The sequence below is a fragment of the Anarhichas minor genome, unplaced genomic scaffold (assembly GCF_050575085.1).
Source record: "Anarhichas minor isolate MPS153535 unplaced genomic scaffold, ASM5057508v1 ptg000024l, whole genome shotgun sequence".
In the NCBI taxonomy this organism is placed as follows: domain Eukaryota; kingdom Metazoa; phylum Chordata; class Actinopteri; order Perciformes; family Anarhichadidae; genus Anarhichas; species Anarhichas minor.
In genome coordinates, this window is record NW_027466470.1 from 17432037 (window position 1) to 17453374 (window position 21338).

Here is a 21338-nt window from a genome sequence, read left to right on the forward strand (position 1 = left end):
GTTGTTTTTTTTCAATTAAAACTAAGAGTAGCCTACACGAATGAAAAACGGCATGGAATCATTTTTTTAGAAGCTTTTTGCTTAGTTTTCCCATCTACACTGTTTTAGTCCCATTTTGTGTTTCCATGCAACCATGAATGTTTTCCTCTTTATCACCAGAGAGTGACAGAGACAGTAGAGGCTACAGAGCAGTCTCCAGGCCACTTACCCTATCACCGTTTCACTTTATGCTTTTAATTTGTTCCACCCGGTAACATTATTACTAAAAGATCCTAAGATCTGTGGAAGGGAGAGTTTGTCTACCAAGGCAATGCCCATTTGTCATCATCTCTGTCAGCATGTTGCTGATGGCACACAAATTAAAAGCTGATCTATTATGCAACGACAACATTGCTCTTGAAAACCTCTTATCAGTTTTCAGATGGGGCCGTCGGATGAAGACATCGCCTTCCACTCCAACATACCTGTGCCACTTGATATCACCGTGGCAGTGGTCTACTCTGTTTTTGGTGAGTAAAGTCTACTTAAATTCAAAGCCATGTTGTCTTTTTTTTTAATGCTATAACGGGTAATACATAGTTAATAACACTGATAATGCTGTCAATTAGTTTGGTACTTGTTCTGTTCAAGCTGAAATGAGTAACAGCATGAATAATAAGTGATACGTATTCCTCTTCTATACCTACATACCTACTATGTATATGCATCTCTTCCATCGATATCAACTCTATTAATTCTTCACCTGCTCCCTCAGACACGCACACATCCATACAGACCCAGTGAGGCAGTCAGTGTAGCAGCTTTTCATTCATCTGTATCTGTGCTTCCAATACAAGACAATGTAAGCTGCCTCTGATAATGACTTCTGTGGCTGGGCCGTGTACTGAAAGAAAGAAAGCATCGTGCACAGCTCAACTTTCATCTCAGTCTTTGATGTTGGCAGCAGTACTGGAGAATCCTCACATTTAATGATAATCATAGGCTGCACACTGTTAGAAGGAAACAAAAAAACAACAGTTTAAATATGAGACGCATTTTGTGAAAGGCGCTGTTTACTGATACTGATTTGAAAATACAATTGTAAGGATGTTCATTTTACAATTTCTAAATGCTGTGTTTTGCTTAAAGGGACGAGTTTATTCTGCTCGTATGGCTTTCAGTAAGTATTGTAGAGTTGTATGTTAATGTGGGTGTGTTTCTGCTTCTGTTGAAGTGCTGCTTGTCTCATGTGTCTGTGGTGATCAGTCGAAAGAATGTAACTGTGAAGCTGTCACTTATGCTTAACCTGAGACCTGAATTTAGGGATCCCCTGCCATTACGCTACTGCATTCACACTGAGCACCAACCACTGTTCCAACTGAACACTATACCACTATTTAGAACGTATTCGTATTTTTCGGCTATTTCAGGGACTCGTGTTTAAAAAAAAAAAGAGTCTGTTAGTTAAAGGTAAAATACCCCAAATGCTTTGGGTGAAAAACAAATTCTTTGACATTAAGCGCGTCAATGTTGTGGCACACAATCGGCACTCTCAGCATTTGGTCTGTTCTGCAGGAGTATGTTCACTGTTTGGCAACAGCACACTGCTGTACGTCTCCTACAAGAAGAAGCACCTCCTGAAACCAGCCGAGTACTTCATCCTCAACCTCGCCATTAGTGACTTGGGCCTGACTCTGTCCCTCTACCCCATGGCGATAACTTCAAGCTTCTATCACAGGTATTACATATACGGCACCATACTGTAGCATTAACAGGGATCAAAGAGCAAAGGAATAAAAGCAAAGTGCTCATCCTCACCACCAGAGAATGGGACACAGTCATGTGAAACACACACGGGAAGATTGTTTATGCTGCGGGTTATGCTTTTAAATCAGACACTGTCTCATATTTCATGGTTCATTTAACTTTATGGTTGGTTAGCGGTATGATTGCCTGTGAGTTCACAGATATGGAGTGTCATGCCCATGCTATTCTCCTCTTTCCCCCTCTCACCCTCTCCTCCATTGATCGTCCTTCTCCGTCTTTGCTTTGTTCTCTGTCTCACGTAACCTCCTACACGCAGGTGGCTGTATGGGAAAACCGTGTGCGCCGTCTACGCTTTTTGCGGCATATTGTTCGGCATCTGCAGTCTCACCACTCTAACCCTGCTCAGCATGGTGTGCTTTGTGAAAGTATGTTACCCTCTCTATGGTAAGTCTTCAAATCAGCTATTTGTGTCCAGTGAAATGGCACAGGGTTAACCATCACAGCCCTAAGTGGCTGATTGTTGATTTATCTGTCGAAGGAAACTAAATTATAATCCCCCCCCCCCCCCCCCCCCCCCCCCCATAGAGCACTGCACATTAGCCTTTCTTTGATGACTAGCAGCTGCACTCAATACGCATCACTTGGGATGTTGGTCAATGCAGAGCAATAGAGCCTTCTTTTTGACGTCATGAAACTGTTCCGATAAGGTAACTTTCAATGAAGCACTTTGTATAAACAAAACGTATGTGAGTAATCTTTGAGCCACTCAATCATTGTAGATTGCCATTTGAAATGTGGACCGACAAAATGTTAATTGCATAAATTGTAATTTGTCTCACTGTGGTATCGCACCCTATGAATATTTACAGCAGCACTCGTATTTATTATTGCTGACAGTCATGATGTCTACGTATGCAACATCACTGCTCATTCACTCACCTCTTCTTGCTTCAGAGGCCTTATCTTTCACTAGCTGCTGCAGGCTAACTGGAGACCTGCAGTCTGCTGCTCACGCTCTACCCGAGCTAGCGTGGCAATTATCAATCCAGATAATTACCCGATGTTCTTAAAGCTCTCAAGCCAAATGGATTCTAGCTGCAGACACAAAACTCTAACCAACAATACACCAGGTCTGCTGGCCTCTGGCTGGAACTTGCCCAGGCCACAGTTGAAAACTCTGGTGACCGTTATTCCTGCCAAACATGCTTCACGCAGCTATTGACCAAGTGGAGGAAGAAAATTCTTCCTTAGGCTCTCAATTTTAAACTTCGTCACCAAACTATTTCCCTTACTTTTCATTCATACAGATGAGGGTAACGCCACAAATGATTTGTGACGAAAAAAAACATAATTTCACTGAAACTGCAACTTGTTTTCCTCTAAAATAAGGAAACAATGTATTGGAGAAGACCATAAAAACATTATTATGTTGCTGTACCTCAAGGTTCAGCATTGAGTCCGCTGTTACTTAGTTTGTCTATAACCTGCCTGAAGTTTGTCCGCCTGCTGTAACTTGTCAGCTGTATGCTAATATCAGGTCATACATCTACATGCTAAAAACAAGAAGCAAGCCGCAGAAGAACTACCAGCTTCAATGGTCAATCTCTTGAATTTGTTAGGTTTAGGTAAAACAATAGATTCCCGTCTAACATTCTAAAGACAAGTTAAACATTTTTTTCAACAGAATCAATTTCAATTTGCAAACTTTAGACATCTGAGGAACACTTTAGCTACAGAGGCATCAACGTTGTACACCACTGCCATGATTCTCTCACACATGAACTGCAGTCTTACCAGTTGGACGCAGACAGGTATAGTCTCCGTACAACAAAATCCGTAAAAGCAAGCAGGATTTGGAAACATTAGATACAAAGTCTAATTCACTTAATCACTGTAAAATGTTGTCTAAGACATCTTAAACTGGGAAAACATGATTGAAATTGGAGATATTTTACTTTACTAATAGTTGTGCCAGAATCTTTCAACTACATGGATAATAAAATCTATTTCTTTTCATAGGGAACAGGTTTAAGTCTGTTCACGGCCGTGTGCTCATTACCTGTGCTTGGATCTACGCCCTGTTGTTTGCCTGCTCCCCGCTCGCCCACTGGGGGAAATACGGACCAGAGCCTTATGGCACCGCCTGTTGCATTGACTGGCGCCTATCCAATCAGCACTCTACGGCACGTTCCTATACTGCGGCACTGTTCATCTTGTGCTTCATCCTTCCATCCTGTGTTATCGTTGCATCTTACACGAGCATTCTGGTCACAGTGCACGCATCCCGCAAGAATATGGAGCGGCATGTGTCGAGGCAGACGCACATGAGCAGCCTCCAGACAATTATTGTTAAGGTAAGACGAGAGTATGATTAACATATATTATTACGTCAATCATGAAACTCTGGAGAGTTCTTCACTCCATTTCATGAGGGAATGGGCAGTGACCTGAATAGCTCCTCCAGTGATGGAGCTTCTCATTAGCAATTGGCATTGGTTGTTCTGTGACGGATGAGAAGCTAATGATGCCTTTGCTGATAAATGATCATCATCATCGGCCTATAACAGTAACTCTGATTCATAGGAAATGCCTTTCTATTCATAGCCTCTGAATGATGTTGGTCAATAAGCTTTTCAGGTTGTAAAGATAAAGGCTCAAATTCAGTCAGCCATACCAGACGGTCACTGCTTAGATGTGATCTTGTGCTTTTAAAAGATAAGTCTGGTGAAAGTCTAGAAACTCGTGGGCTTGGGGGTGAGAGGGAAGTCAGAGAGTATTGAGAAACGCACCAAAGCATCGGTTTTGGTCTTTTCATGGGATTTGTTGACAAAAATGATTGTTTATTTTGAAACAATATTAATTTCACTTTTCCTTTCTGCGATATTTTCCCTGCAAGCTAAGTGTTGCTGTCTGCATCAGTTTCTTCGCGGCATGGAGTCCATATGCTGTGGTGTCGATGTGGGCTGCCTTTGGGCACATTGAGAACATCCCTCCTCTGGCATTTGCCTTGCCAGCCATGTTCGCCAAGTCCTCCACCATCTACAACCCAATCATCTACCTAATGCTGAGGCCGAATGTCCGCAGGGTGATGTGCAGGGACCTGGGTACTCTATGCAACGCCTGTCTGAAGGGCTGCCTCTGCTACCAGTGGCCAGCGAAGTGCTGCTCCAAGCCAGAGATCAGGCTCACACGTCCCTCAATCCACAGACGGGCCAACCAATTCCCTTCATCCAACTCCTCCGCTCAACCTCCTGTGGCAACATTAAAGGATCACAGCTGTGAGAGGTGTATGGAGGCTTTCAGATGCTTCAGGCACTACCCCCAAATGTGCTGCATCACAAACGTTGCTGCCGATGGGGACTCATCTCGGGATCAAGACACTCCAGTTTCCCAAACACACAAGCAGAAGACTAAAGGCGCGTGCTACAAGAAGTCTCTGTTGGTCATCATGTGCGCAAAAAGGACTTCAGAAATAGACAACTTCCAAATTAATTTAGAGATGGTTCCGGGGCATGCAAAGGTGGCGTGGCCCTGATATTTCCCACAATTCAACATGTTTACAGATGATCTCCGGACATTTGTTTAAGGTTGTGTTCTTTCAGGTGTGGAATTACTTAATTGATATGTTCAGGAATGTACCACATGCTCCTAGAGTGTTTTGGAAGAAGCAATGTAACTTATTTATCTTTTATCACCCACTGTACTTTTATTTGGCTAATATGACAGAATGTCTTTTAAGTTAAATGGAGACATCTATAATTTGAGGCGTATTTATTGTGCAACCTAGTTTGCAACCCATAAACAAACGTATTATGTTGCCATAGTAATATTTGCACTTAATTTAAGGAAGAGCTTATATTTTACTTGAAGTTTGCCTAAACCTAAAAGTGGATGGCGAGTAACTTGCAAAATTTGCAATAACTTGGATGCATCTTGTTTAAACTGTGAACGTCACTTTAAAGCACCTGAAAACTTGATTTCAAAAGTATTTCTCTATATCTTTAAATGTTCATGATTAACTACAAAAGTTCCCTATGTATTAGTCATTATGAGTCACACTAAACACTCAGCTAATCTGCTTCGTCGGGACTGTGTGTGAATGTGGTTTGATGAGATTTGATTGACGAATGAAACAATCCACCAACTGTCATCAGATTCTGATTCAAATGTTGCCAAATCCTGATTGATTACATAACATCACCTTTTTCCAAATTAGCCCCAACCCTTTCAAATTCAGTGAGAGGAGCGCTGAGAAAAACAGAAATCATGTGAAATAACCAAAACGGGTTACTAGTGTATCTATGATCCCATCACTCATGATAAACTGATTGAGAAAACAAACTTTCAGGGCTTTTGAAGGAATACTTGAAAAATACAGAGCATTGGAAAATATGTTTTTTTTACATTCAAAAGACAGAAATAAAATGCAAAAAAAAAGAATGTTTAGCATTTTTGGGTCTAGAAATGATCACCCATTTTTGAAGGCCCACTAAAAGGTAATAGAGTTGTGCAGGGATGACGTTACATTCACCCTGTTTCCCTTGATTTTCCGCAGCAATACAAAAGCCAATGGGATTTTGTAAAATAAGCTCTGTGGTAAACACAAGTTTAGGATTTACTCGTTTTGTTCAGGAAGATAATCTTTACTAATAAACAACCCTTTTATGATTTTTGAAGCATAAATGCAATCGCTAGAATTAAAAAGCTAACAGCTATAAACGGAGTACACCACTGTCACATCCACTGACACATCCACGTCCCTGCATGACACACCCTGAGATAATTTAGGAGATTAACACAGTTATTTTTACCTAAACCATGAGGTTTACCTAAACCTAACCAAATCGTTTTGGCGCCAAAACCAACCAAACTGCTACCGTTTTGAGTATCTACTATGCAGCAGGCCTGTTCTGTTGTGCTGTGCATCCGCAGATAGATCTACTTTGACTATTGAGTAGATGAGTTTCCGTGTACGGCATGATGACGTTTTATTTCCCTGCCATCCTCTGTAGTCTGGTTTAACCTTTTTTAAGACGCACAAATCCACAAGAGGGTGTATCTCCTCCACTTGTGTTAACCACAGACCTTATTTCAGGCAGCTACCAACGACCCACTGGTTTTGAGATGAGGGAACCGGAAGGGCAAAAATGCTTAGAACTCATTCCTGCAGAACTCTATAATCTAGAAAATAAAGCACACAACGTGGTGAATGTATATCATGTTCCGACTCGTTTGCTGCTGGCATTGTCATAATAAAAGCTAGGTTAAGCCTCAGGGGATCAGGGAATTGACTGAGAACAGTGGAAACAGCCACTGATGACTGATAGTCACACATACTACTGAATCATTTCACACAGGTTTATCCTGCATCGTGGCTTTGTCGTGAAAGTGGTATAATGTATTATGTATTTGGTGATTTCCATGGTCAGGACTCTCTTCTGGTTAATTATTACAGTAGCATACCAGTATGTCTCCATGAGAACTGAGAACCATCTCATTTAATAAGCTGTCATCACGTCCTTCACTATGCCAACCCGAGCATTGTTCACACTTGGCAAGTACAGGTATATGGTTTATGGTGCTCGATCATTCATCTATGTACACACTGTGTAGAACACAACGCTGCTGCATAATATTATGATTATTGCACTGCGATATTGTCTATCTACCTGTTTTAATTGAACTTCAAGTCAGTCTTTATGTGTACAATGAAAGTGTAATGTCTCTTTAGTTGACTGCCAAACAATATTGTATATATTCATGTCACTACAATGGAGAGAAAGGGAAGAAAGACACACGAAAGAATGGATCCAGTCCACATATGCAGCAGGAGATAAATCCACGAGAGGAGAAAGAACATCAAGTTCATGTTATCTGTCATTGCTGTTGTGTGTAAATCCATTGTGTGAAGTAAACATGAGTGTTGAGATTCAGGAAATCCCTCAGGACCAACATCTTTGACAACTCAAACTGTCGTGTCAGTGTCGAATTATTAACCCTCATTAACTGCTATCTATTCTAATTCTAATGAGAATATTGTCATTTTACCAATTTCTTAATGAACTGTTACGTTGTAGGCCTCATGTGGAAAGCGTTCTGCTTTTGAACAGCTTACTTAGATTGTATCTATGTCTCGACAGAATACAACTCATACAACAGCATCCCTGAATCTGATAGAACATGGATGTAATTATTGTTAAGAAACTAGAAAGTCCACATTTATATCCCAGGACTTTATCAATAATCGATCATGGCGTGATGGGAGGAATGGTTTTCTTGTGCGGAGGGATTATTTAACTCAGCAGGTGAAAAAGAACAGCAGAGGCATCCCACTATCTTCACATCTGTAATCCATTAAACGTGAGTTCAAACAGTCTTTTCGATGACAACAGTAGAAGGGAAAAGATTTGTGGGAGTTAAAGCGGATAATCTGGACAAACACACCGCTATTTAAACTCTAAAGCTCAAGAAAAAGATCCACATTCTACAAAACACTCATATAAAAATGCCTTTGTTACGACTAGTCTTAGTTATGATATGCAGCGTTTTTTTAAGTCTAATTTGGGGGTTTAATGTTACCATTGTGTCTATATTGGGTCAGAATCTGGACATTATATGTGGCTCTATTGCAAGTTAGATTTAGTTGTTACTGCGTCGTAAAGGGAAATGTGCTTTTGAGTGATGTGATATTGAGTGTGTCCTAATCCCATACCGTATACCACGGAGTGCTGCAGGCGTCCTAAAGCCCGGAAAAGAGCGAGCATTTTAGCACTTACGTCTCAAAGGGTTTATTAAAGGGTTTTAGGTCAGGTACCTATAATAAGGTCCGTGGTTACCACAAACTTCAGTACTTAATCGTTTTATACCAACAAGAACCGGGACAATATGTCAGCCACACAGCAACTTCCGAACACCTCTGCCAACTTCACAAACACATCATGACATAAAAATGACTTTCAGATGCTGTGTAGTGCAATCTATGAAATAGACTTTTAGAAACGTATGTACACAGTTTATTCAGAATATCAAAATTTAAAACAGATGCAGGTTTGGGGAAAGCTACTGTGTAGGGAGACCTACATTGCAACTGTAAGACCCAGTACACAGACAAGTTACAATGAGTTCTGTAATGAAACAGAATAAGACATGAACATATCTCCGAGACAATCTAATCTTTGGATGGTGAGAGACGTATCCTGCAATCCAAAACGTGTGATACAGTAGATGTGCAGATAAACAGTTTATAGACACCCTGATATCATTACAGTAAATCCACACACTGGACACTCATGCAAATAGCTCATTAGTAACTCACGTACCTTTACTGTAATTTGGGGAAATAATCTAAAACAGGTCCCAGATTCAAGAAGACAGACTTCAATTTACCGATGAATATATCGTCTACTGATCCCTAGTGGATGCATGGATGACAACAATAATACACATGTATTAATGGAATAAATGACTCAGCTTCTTACCGACTCATTCACCTTACCTGTTGTCATTTTGTGAGTCTTTATAGTTGTGTTGGGCTGGAATAAATGTTTGGTTATCCCCCAAGATGAGGCCATTCTTCATTTAAAGGTACAGTAACCGAGCAATGGCTTCTCCACAGCACAATCTTTCAGAGAACAATTTCTGGAGAACATACTTGTCAAGGTTTCTATTGACTCGCTAACTACAACATTTCATCTGCCACATGAAAAAGTAAGGCTAGGCAATTATTACTTAATAGTTCATTACAATTTGACAGGGAGCCTTTAAATGTTTCAAACCGTTCACAAAATGCAACCATCATAGGCAGAAAGTAATTTAGAGGGAATGAGGTTGAAAGTTCAGCCGACCGAGAAGGAAGAACCGCAGGTGTCCAAAATCTTCTGGATGACATCTACCTTTATGTTGCCCTTCAGGGCACGACAAAGCTTCCCAATTGTGCAGCCAATTCGTCCCTCCTTCATTTTCCAACGTTCCAGCATCTGGTGCTCCATCTCCGGCAGGCCGTAGCGGTCACAGTCGTGCTCAATGGTCTCTATTTCCACACCGGTCAGACCAAGTCGCCGTGCACAGCGCTTCCATTTGGCTCCGATGTTGTCCCTGAGCAGATCCAGGTGCTCCTCGGTTACAGCCTGGTCCTCTGAATGACACACAAGATGAATCTATTAGGGCAAGTACTAGCTCTAATGAGAGATTGTTTCACGTTGAACTCTGATTTCTAGACTAGAAAACAGTGCTCATCCATCCTGCCATCCAGAAATTGCATAATGCATTACGTACTTTACTTTTCAAAGTGTTAATGCTCATAAATAATAACTAGTAGAGCATAAACAAATACCGGATTTATCGATTTGTTGATGGACAAAAATGAATTTGCAACTATTTTAAAAACCCTTTATTTATTTTACTCTTTTTTTTTCCCATTCTCTGATTTAATTTATGGCAAAAACAATTAATCGAAAACATAATATGCGAATGAATTGATAATGAAAATAATGTTGCTGTGGCTTACCATATTTCAGAATGCCTTCTTCGATGAGAGAGGTAGCTGAGGCGGTAAATGGCAGAGACACTAAACTACTGGTGGACTCGTAACCTCTGATATTCATTGTGTTGTTGCTCCCAATCTGGATGCCGCTGGCATTGTTTATGAAAAGAGACGCTGCAACGAGCACAAAGCAAGAACACATAGACTCAGTCTCTCCAATACACGTCAGTCAAAGGGTGACAGAAGCAGCAGTGAACCGGCATCTAGATCTAGTAATTCACTGAAGAAATGCTTCGACAAAAAGGCATGTTTGTATGTACCTGGATCTTGTTGTGAGCAGCCATTGGTAGGGATCAGGAGACGCGCAGGACTGACGTCAGGAGCAGATGTGTCACACACAGGGTAAACTGGCCAGGACTGCTGGCGGTCGTAGTGGGAAAGTGGGTGTTCCTGGTTAAACAGTGATAGAGAAGGACTGCTGGCAGACATCGGCAAATGGGATGAAGTCGGCATGGAAGAGTTCATGGACTCATAGAGACCCCCGGTGGGGCGATGCCAAGCCTCTTCCTGGCTGGCGGGCTGCACCGGCTCAGCTTTTGTCCAGGAATGGACAGAGGATGGGTAGGAGGGTCTGTCAGGTTCTGGTTGCCTGATAGCGTGATCCATCATGCCGTGGTTTTGCAAGAAAGGATTTGAGTTGCTGTGATGGAAGGCGCGGGCAGCGTCCGGCTGGTTCTCACAGTTATAGCTGCCGTGTTTGTGGTACTGAAGCTCCCGACCCAGTTTCTCCTCCAGAGCTGAAGGGCTGCCGATCGTCTTTGCGTCTGTCTGAAGAGACTCCATGGGTGGCTCATATTGGATGCCATGCAGGTCCTCAATGCTGGCTTCAACCGGCCCGGGTACACTCCTGTCTGAACTCACCAAAGGAGCTGGGCAATCTGCAAGGTAAGGAGGGAGGTTAGAGCAATAAAGCCACTCAATCCTTCTCAAAACAATATCTATATTTACAACACTGAATGTAATATTAGAGTGAGGACAGAATATTCAGGCCAGCAAGATTACCAACAGCGCTCACCTGCCGATAAATAATCCTGGGTCATTGATAAAGATTTAATCTTCTCAACAAGATCCTCTGGGCCTTCATATAATTCCTGCGTAAAAAATCACAAGCATTAATATAATGTGAAATACTCATGTTTTTATCTGGCTTTATCTTAACTTCAAATCTACTACTTAGAAGGAACATATACAGTATATTATATATATATATATTATATATACCCTCAAATCAAGTAAATCTTCCTCTACGTGTGGTTGAAGCTTTTCCGTGTAGAAAGGAAGGAAGAAGTCGTAGCCCTCTGCAAGAAAAGGGAGAGAAGGGATTAAAATAACCTCAAGCCTTCATTTCTTTGAATTCAACAATGAAAGATATTAATATTATTTGCTTTGCGTCTGATCACATCAGGGATTGGTGTGATCATAGTCCACTGATCCACTGATGCTTTGATGTATACAACACAAGCATTAAATGCACCTTCAAATGTCGGCCGCTGCAGCGGGTTGTGGTCCCAGCACCTCTTCATGAGCTGAATCATCTCGACGGGCGTGTCGTCTGGAATAAGGCTCTCTGCAGGTCGGTCCCCCTTTTGGACACACTGGCTGATTTGTTCTTCACTCCTTGCATCTGGACAAAGACATGTTGGTTGTCTGCACGAGGTTTACCTAACGTAGCTTGTATTCGTGAATGTGGCCTGTTCAACTGGTAAAACCAGTAAATCAGACAATAAACCAGGTGGTTATTATTTCAAAAACAGTGCCTCAGCGTTTCATTATTCATGGCTAAAATGTGTCTTATAATCAGGACTTGAGCGTGTTTTGACATCCCAACTCACTTGCATACGGCTCTTTCCCTGTGAGGATCACCCAAACCACAATCGCAAAGCTGTAGACGTCAGACTTCTCAGTGGAGGCGGTGTGCACACTCTCCAGGTGCTCAGGGGCCATGTAGCTCAGCGTGCCAGCCCCTCTCACCTCTGCTGATCGCCCCATACGACTCCTCCTGCGAGACTCTTCCTTCGTGAGTTTGCTCCACGTCCGGCTGGTGGCCAAGCCGAGGTCTGCAATCTATGAAAAGACAGAGGAATCACAATAACATGCACATGCTCGCTGTCAGAATCACAAATGTGTCATGGGCCTTAGCGTGTGACACACCTTGATGTGGAAATCCTTGTCCACTAAAATGTTTCCTGGCTTGATGTCCTTGTGTATGACGTGTTTCTCTGTGAGGTACACCATCCCTTCCAAAATCTCTAAGATGAATCTGCCCTTGATGGACACTGGCACAGTGACCTGGGAAGAATTGAATGCATTAATGCGTCCATTCATATAAATAGACCGCGAGTTATTCACGGCTGCAAACTATGGATGAAACGTAGCGGAGCTGCTGGGGTCACAGACGTTCATTCTGAATTCTAAACCTGCTGACCGTATCGAGCATGACCGACAGGTTGCCTCTGGGGATGAGCTCCATGACCAGCGAGCAGTCTCTATCTTCCATGATCACACCCAGCAACTTGACCACCCGTTCATGGTTCAGGCTCGCCATGATGTTCCCCTCATCCAGCAGCGACCTTTGACTCTTCCTGGACAGAGAGAGGAAAACATTGAGAGAACCAGGTATCTGCCAGTCAAGTGGCTTCAAAGGAGAAGGGCTGTACATGAAAGAACTTGCATGAACAGAGAGGTTGTTATAGCATGTTATCTGAAAAAAACGGATGTTTGACCTACATCCGCATTTCAGATGGATTTACTTCACTCTGTGTTTAAAGGGAGTTCTTCAATCTGAGCCTCTTCATAACGAACAGCCTGCTATGAAACCAAACTAAACGTACAAAGTATTTAGCACATTTCTGTCAAAAAAACATATACCAGCCTGGCCGAGTTGTGTGCAGAGCCTGCCTGGAGGGGCACATGATTCAAGTTACCGTTCCAGCGCGGGGGAATACCCCGCAGACTGCATACAGTAACACACACAGAACTTACACGGTGCTTATCGGTCCTGTATACATAGTCTTCAACACCACCTGGCCCAGGGTGACATGGTAGCACAGGTAGACTTCTCCAAAGCCTCCGTAGTCCAGGGCCTCTTTTTTAATGAGATCAGCCGATCTCATATGAAGTGAAGACTGTGGCGCGGTGGCCATCTCTGGTTAGAAGTCACAATAAAGCAGCTGAACGACACACGACAGCTCAGCAAAACTCATAACAAAGTGGCTAAAACTTTCATGTTGTCAAAAAAAAAAATGCAAATATGCTGACGAGACTAACTGGAAGACTCGTGTGACGCGCTGTGTGCCGAGGCTTCGGAGTGTGTGTCGAGTAATCCAGGAAGTTTTCGAGAAGTGAGTGGAGCGGCTCACACCGATGACTCCCGAAACCGAAACACAGTTGAGAAAGTATTGTTTAAGAATTAAGAATAAATAAAGCGTTCCCTCTACATCATTTCCCTTGTAACACAAGCAAATTCGCTGCCTTCTTTCTGGTTAAAACACCAGTTTTGCAGATTTAGGACACTGATAATGCCCCTCCTGACATTATTAAATGTTGTATATTATAATACAATTATTAACGAAAGGATTAACACACGTGTAATGCATTTATCAGAAGACAAATGTAAACACTATTTTGATTTAAATGGATTACATGACAATTGTTTTATTCCCACTGTGGATAAACATACAGTGCTCCAGGAATGACTCTTAAAACCCGGAAATAAGTTAACATGTTTGCACTTCCGGTTACATCGCCTCGAAGTCAACGGGTTTTTGGTTGCATGCCTGAAGTAAAGTCAGTGGTAAACGCAAGTTTAAGGTGTTTTTACGTTTAGTTCTACACTATGAAAAACAACCGTACATACTCCCGTACGTGTCTTAAAAAAGGCAGTTGCTAACAAGTAGCTACATGTGACTACAAAACGTCATCACGCCGTCCCTGCCTCGTAGTGTATCCTCGGGCTCATGCGACCGTGGTGTAGTTCGTTTGTAGCCTAGCGTTAGCTTTTTACTTCTGTCGATTGCGTTCACGCTTCAAAAATAAAAAAGTGGACTTCACTTGTTGAATTTTCTTGCTGAACAAAACGTGTAAGTATCATAAACACGTGTTTGCCACCGAGTTTATTTCCTGCAATATTTGAAATGGCAAAATCCCGTTAGGTTATTGTCGAGGAAACCATGGATATTGTGACGCTAACTTCCGGGGTTGGACTACAAAAATACATCATTTGTATTATTGCAGAAAATAAGCTCACGAAGTATCTTAGTATGGAGTCAGTCTTATATATAAACAAAGGTGTGGGAATGGTGCAACTTTTCTTATTATTCCTATCTTGTAAATTGTAACAAATTGCACAGAGAATAAATGGATACTTTGGAAATGAGAATAACTTTAAAAGATTAAAAAAAATTATATGTGAATACAATTTCGAAAAGTGATAACTATCTATTATGGCGGAGCTTGGCGTGTCTAGTTTAAACATTGTACATTTTGAAATCTGAAAGGGTTTCATGGAGTTAAAATTTTATTTTTGATATACCTCCAAAAGTATAAAAGCAATACAAGCAGTTTACTTTTAAGTACCGTTACATATGAACATGAAATACATTTTACTCCTCGCTTTACACATTTTGCTTTACTGCACCACCTTTATTGTTTTTGTTTAATGTCTGTAAATCTTTCTTCTCGGTTTGCTAATATTTGAGACTGTAGAAGCAGCAAACACGGTATAAAGACACAGAGGCATGATGTAAAATTAATTTGGCTTTATTGCTTGCACTGTGCAGTGTAGATGTTCTCAGAAAGTTGTTTTACAGTGACCCCTTGTGGTTGTACTGCGTTACTGCAGCCTCTGCCTATCGATTCGCTTCAGCCATGCCCGGGGGAGTCGTACTATGTAATTATGAATACCCCTGCACCCATGTTGCACCCATGTTTCACCCAACAGCGAGCACATATACTCTCCTCAGTAGCTCCTGTAACTGTAACCCTCTGCCCCCTCTGGCACGGCCTTCAGGCTGTTACCATCCCTGTGTGGTAGAGACGGATACTGTAGAGTTCTGTATACATGGAGACGTAAGAAAGGGACAAACTAATAATTTTCAAAACACAAAGGTGGTGCAAAATAATGCAGATTCATTCATTGGGCGTAGACAGTCATAAAGCACTTTCAACAAAAATGTATACATGTCAAACGTTTCTATTGGTCAGGGGTTCTATTAACTAATAATAAAAGGTTACATGTTAGGGCTGGACGATAAGACCAAAAATAGGTAAACATGATGAGTTTATATTGTATTTCCAACGTTTTAATACAGCAGTGCACGATGTTTCTCTTCTCCTGTAGGCCCACTTGTGAGATCTGTGTCCTGATTTATACCAGTAAGACCAGTTAAATTACCTCCAGTTAGGAGTCATTGGTTGTTGTAGCTCGTCTCAGTTTATTTATAAGGGATTCATGATGTAGATTGAAATTTCAATTTGATTTATCCTCCCGCCCCATTAACATAAAGTGTTAATCTATATATATATATATATACTGTATTGAGAAAGTGTGAAACAGAGGCGCTTGCCAGATTTGAAAGGGGGAAATCCTTGCTGTAACTGCAGAAGTGTAGACCCCGTCCTCCTCATACAGTGGCTTGGACTAGCTCCACGACAATCTGGTAATAAAGACATGTTGGTAAGACCAGTCTACAGCCGTCCTCCATTCTTCATATCCATTCATCCATCACCGGTCCAAACAAGCTTCATCACCCATACCTGGAACATGCCGACCTGTGTCTGAACTGGTGCAGCCTGTCCCTCTTAGCCAAATAAATAGAAAAACACAGAGAAAGAAAGACAGACTGACGGGGGAGGGGGGATAACCGGGTATGCGTTTTGGTTTGATGGCAAGTGAAACCCTCTTTGACATATTACGACGTTAACGTTGTTTCCGTTGGGGCCGGTGATTCCGTGGCGTTCGTGGAGGCCGCTTCCGTGGGGACTGTGGGGCTCACAGCGGCCGGCTCGGCGGCAGGCGCTGCTGTGACTGTGACCGAGGCTGTAGGAGCGCTGGTCGAGACGGGCAGGAGGGGGAGCACTCCCCGAGGGAGGAGAGGCGGCAGCTGGGAGGACAGCATGGTGGGTAGAGGAGGCAAGGGGGACAGACCTGGGAAGTTGAGGCCAGCCAGAGAGGGTACTGAAGAAAAAGAATGAAAAACAAGAGTGGATTAAGGGAATTGTTGCATCAAAACCAAGCATCACAATAAAGTCTTAACCAGACTATACATTGAACTTGACCACTAGGTTTCTAAATCAGTCAGTAATACCGTGATGTAAAATAGACTCTATGGTAGCTGTATAAAAAGACTTTATTCGGAGTATAACTAGTGTATATTTCAGTCTGAAGTCATACCAAGTATGAGACCATATACTCATACTTATAAGTATAATAATATATGCTCTTAATCCCAGTGCATGTACTCATACTATGAGGTGTAAACCTAATACTGAGGTTGATGTACGAGTTGATTACCTAGTTTGTAAATCAGCGACTGATACCGCTACTTTAGAGGCAGACATATCCAGTTGAAGGACAATACCATCATATTCAAATTTCAAAAGCTTCACAAACAGCCAGAGAAAATCTTTCACAATGATTGATGCCTTTATTTGAAATGTACCTGTAGTTCCTAGTGATGATAAGGTGCCTGCTAGTGACATGGCACTGAGGTCTGGCAGTGTCAGGTTGAGGTTGGGCAAGTTGGGGAGCAGAGGTAAGCCAGCTGGGAGGGGCATCAGACCTACACACACACACACACACACACACACACACACGATCATTATTAATTCATTCTTAAAAGTGCCAGTTACATTACGCTCGTGCTACTTCACTGCTTGAGAAGAGTGGACCTCGTTTAAAGGAGTGACACACAAGACTTGGATGGCCTTTTATGTGAGCCAACAAGATACAACGAAGAAGAGCGAGGAAGTCAGGAAGCTGACTGTGGCAACAAAACCAATTAGCAGAATAAACACAGAAAAAGGTTGATAGTACTTTGATAGGAACTCAGACACTGGCTATGTTTAGGGAACTGAAGCAGCTTAAAGTGAACATAAATACTGTTTACTGATAGTCACAGCTTGTCCTTAGGAAAACAAGTGGTGTGTGTACACAAAGTAAGACTTGATATTACCTAATGCGGTTCAGACAGACCTGTCTCTTTTATTCTGAAAGGGTGTTTACTAATCTCTGTCACCCACTGGCTTTTCCAAATGTTTGGCGTTGAAGGCTCACTGACTCCGCAGACTGAAGTCATGTGCTTTGAATGAGTAAGTTGAGAAATCCCTCACCTGGTAGCGTGGAGGCGGGGTTGAAGCCGGTGGTGTTTGGAGTGAGTGGGCCGAGGGCGTGGCTGGTGGAGGAGGGGAGCAGAGGGACAGTGGGCAAACCTGGAGGCGGAGGGCGACACAAATAACCCATTAGAAAAAAAAGAATGTACGGAGCAAATACACAATGATTGTTCACAAATATCATATAACAAGCTTAATGCATCGGAGTAATTGGATGAGCGTGAAAGAAAAAACAGAAATACCTGTCTGCAGCTCCCTGGGCATGGTGGGCGGGGCTGTGCTGATTGACAGGCTTGACAGTGAATCTTCAAGGCCAGTCGGGACGGCAGGTGCAGTAGGTGGAGGGGTCACTGCTGAAAGTTGGACCTGAAGGAGTTTAAGAGAAAAGATGGAGGTGGTAGAGAAAAATATGCTGCTGTCAAACAGATACGGACACATTCATCACAACGGGAAATTAACTGTAATGCAGTTAAGCTCTCTGTCCTTCCGCCTGCTATGCTGCATACATTTTGAGGCAACTTGCATTTATAGACTGTAGACATGCACAAACACAAACACACACACACTCTCGTCTTTCAACTCAAAGCGCTGTACACTACATGCAAACATATGCCCTCTTAAATAAAGCTCGACCTGGAATACGTTTGTCTGGTGTGTGCTGACCTCAGTGAATCCATCCTTCAGCGGACTCGTGGGCTCACTGGGAGAGTTTCCAGGGAAGCTGATCTTCTTCCCCTCCTCAAAAGGCCTCGTAGGAATCCTGTGGAGGTATCCATAGCCAATCCCACATCCAAGACTGGAAAAGGGAGAAAGGTAGTTCAGAATCCAAACTGACAAACCCAGAGATTTTCATCCAAACGTTTGAGGTTGGCCTGGTTTCATCCCACTGAATAACTGCTCATATTTACGACCCTCTGCCACTGCTAGCATAGTTCACACTACACGACTTTAGTCTCGATTTTCCACTCGGTAGTTTTTGGAGCTTCCCAACAAAAATGCCAGATTAGAAGTTCAAAGACGAGTAGAGAAGCTAGCTGACACCTAGCAGGCTAAATATCTGACCTGACACGAGTTTAGGGTAAACTTGGGAGTAGGAGTTGCCTGCTAGTCATGAGGAATTTGACACCAACAGCTAAATTTAGACTAATTTATTTGACAAAAGGATGAAATGTTTTGTTTTATAACCGTATTGAATCTTTTTCTTTAATAAAAAAAATAGTGCAATGTTGTGCGACATCAAATGAATTGATATTCAATCAATTTTTAATATTTTCTTGTGAATTACTGAAATTGTATTCATCCACCACATGATTTACACACTTTTTCTGATGACAAAATCTGCTTAAAATTGTAAAACATAGCTGTACAGGTTGTTGTGAGTCGACTTACAGGAATAACAACAGTGTGAAACTATTGGCAGGAATGTGCGTCACGTCAACTTGCTTGTGCACTTGATAAACCAAACCCGGGCCCATTCATAAAAAAACAGCTCCACAGCGCTATTAGAGGTCAAAACGTCCACAAGGAACCTTTTAAGATGATGTGGCAAAAAGCTGCTTATTACACATCCAGCAGTAATAAAGCAACATTATCATTCATTTTGAGTTTGTGTCCACCAGACGAGTATAAGTCACATTTTCACTCTCTTTTTAGTTTGGTTTTTGGTCTCCACAAACAACCAATAATTGTTTTCACACAATCAATTATAGTCGCTTTCTCTCAGCTCATTTTGTCGACCATCATGAAAAACAACCGTTGCCACAGCTTCGTTGCCAGTGTCCGCTAGATGGGTACGTAACCCACTACTGACATCTTAAAACAAAAGTGTGTGTGTGTTACCTGCCCTCTCCTCCCCAGGCACCGTTAGGTGTGATGATCACTTCTCTGCAGTTATCCGTGTCCGTGTTGTACACGTAGAGCTTCAGCCCTTTCCCCTCGTGGCTTTCTATCAGAGAGAACAGGTCCTCTGACTGCAGATGAAGTCACAGAGAGGTGGATACAATTAGGAGACACGCAATCTCTATCGTTATCATTATCAGGTGGTGAATGTGCAGGAGTGACAGTTGCAAGGACCTTAAGTGATGATAAACTACCTCATTCATAACAGTGTCGGCTCCAATGATATAGTCGGTGTGCGGCCGCAAGCCAGCGAGGGCTGCTGGGGAATTAGGCTCTACTTCCTGTTACAGAGAGAGGGGGAGAATCAGTGTACAAACAACCAGTGTACCACTTAAAACAAATCAATGCTGACTACAATTCGGGGTTACCTACCAGCACATGCCAAACATTCTCATTGGCTCCCTCAAAGCTGCAAAAACGAATGGAGACGCCGAGCAAGCCCTGGCCCCCCCACAGGTTGCTGGGGGTGACTGTAGACTCCCGCAGCTCCAGGGTCTTTGAGGAGTAGACCAGCATCTTAACTGGTTTCTCAACACTGGCTTTCAGCAAGTCTTTTAACGTGTCATTGTCCTTGTTCTGTAGAAAAAGGGGGAGGGGGGGAGAAGAGCGGCGGGACAACCGTGAGTCATGCAGTCCCTTTTGACTTGTACTTGGTCCCTGCTAGAGAACAGCTGCTGGCTTTCCTTACCAGTCTGGTGTTGTTGATGGAGACAATAAAATCAAAGAAAGGCTCCAGTCCTGCGCGGTGTCCTGGCGAGTTCTCCTGAACCTGCACAACAGTGAGAGAAAAGCTGAGCTGCTGCTGGACTGCACACGGTCACTTCAAGCATTTAATTGAAAGAGTATCCGAGACATTCTGCACAGCAGTAGATTGGACCTGATATGACCAACATACAAGAGAGCTGGGTCTTCAGTGACTTCCAAATAAGCAACTTTTAGGAAACAAACATGTCAGGTGATGATCCAGACAAGTATCATTCAAAGTTACCGCACAGCCAAACCGGTTATACTTGAGTTACACCGCAGGATGGGACCTCTGCAGTCTATGGATGGGACAAATGCCCCTATGGTCTACAACTGTATCGTTGCTGTTTCCCAGTTAGCCATCTAGCTACTAATGCTATCGCTTAGCGTTACTGATAAGTAAGAGACGTCAGTATGTCAGTAGCTTGCTACTAGAGCCGTCTTAGTCCGTATTTTGCAAAAACAATGGAGAATAAGCTCTGTGCTCTGGGACACTAACAAAACCAGCTTGGCAGCTGTCATTCAGTCTAGCTACGTAGCTAGCTGCAACAGTGGTGGTTAGCGTCTGTTAAGCATATAGCAGACATCAACAGGACAAACAACGAGACGCCTTATGCGACTCTGACACAACTCAACGCTCAACATTTTTCTGACACTGTGTTGTTGTTTTCCAGACGGAGGCCCCAGCAGTCATCCCCGGCCTCTCGTCAACACACTGAGCAGGGAATCCTCCGCATCTGATCCGATGCTAAGCTAACAGCTAACAGCAGCCTATAGATGCTTTAAAAACTCACCCGGAGGACGTGGTAGCCCTCGGAGCCTCCTCCCGGTATCTCCACACTCTGCGCACCTCCCATGGTTTCGCACTTTTAAGGCTTTTTCGGTTTTAATGGCAGCTTGTTACCCAGCAGAAGAGAGATACCTTAACAGCTCCACACACCGGGTACACGTCGCCAAATGGTTAGCGGGGTGATGCGCATGCGCTGTTACGTGGCAGGAAATAACGCCTTTTCGATATTTGCCATTCGATTTCCAAATTCATTCAATTTCCAAATTCATTCAATTTCCAAATTCCCAT

The 21338-nt window shown here is 42.7% G+C and overlaps 3 protein-coding genes across 3 annotated transcripts; 1 reads left to right on the forward strand and 2 right to left on the reverse strand.

Annotated features, from left to right (window-relative positions):
* The first annotated feature begins 421 nt into the window (after nt 1–421).
* opn7a (opsin 7, group member a) lies at nt 422–5281 on the forward strand. The gene is made up of 5 exons (XM_076098624.1): nt 422–509; nt 1555–1717; nt 2063–2190; nt 3766–4100; nt 4643–5281. The coding sequence occupies exons 1-5, from the start codon at nt 422–424 to the stop codon at nt 5279–5281; spliced, it is 1353 nt and encodes a 450-aa protein (XP_075954739.1).
* A 3455-nt stretch (nt 5282–8736) lies between these two features.
* ripk1l (receptor (TNFRSF)-interacting serine-threonine kinase 1, like) lies at nt 8737–13998 on the reverse strand. Its single transcript, XM_076098014.1, has 10 exons — nt 13271–13998; nt 12714–12870; nt 12440–12577; nt 12121–12352; nt 11763–11912; nt 11510–11586; nt 11304–11379; nt 10549–11166; nt 10253–10402; nt 8737–9880 (listed from the first exon to the last, which is right to left on the reverse strand). Exons 1-10 carry the CDS (start codon nt 13429–13431, stop codon nt 9582–9584), a joined length of 2058 nt encoding a protein of 685 aa, XP_075954129.1. The 5' UTR covers nt 13432–13998; the 3' UTR covers nt 8737–9581.
* Nucleotides 13999–15030: 1032 nt separating this feature from the next.
* LOC142956462 (Golgi reassembly-stacking protein 2-like) lies at nt 15031–21224 on the reverse strand. Its single transcript, XM_076098068.1, has 10 exons — nt 21055–21224; nt 20205–20285; nt 19889–20092; nt 19711–19797; nt 19457–19587; nt 18281–18413; nt 17860–17983; nt 17618–17716; nt 16948–17067; nt 15031–16463 (listed from the first exon to the last, which is right to left on the reverse strand). The coding sequence occupies exons 1-10, from the start codon at nt 21115–21117 to the stop codon at nt 16198–16200; spliced, it is 1308 nt and encodes a 435-aa protein (XP_075954183.1). The 5' UTR covers nt 21118–21224; the 3' UTR covers nt 15031–16197.
* Between the last annotated feature and the right edge of the window lie 114 nt (nt 21225–21338).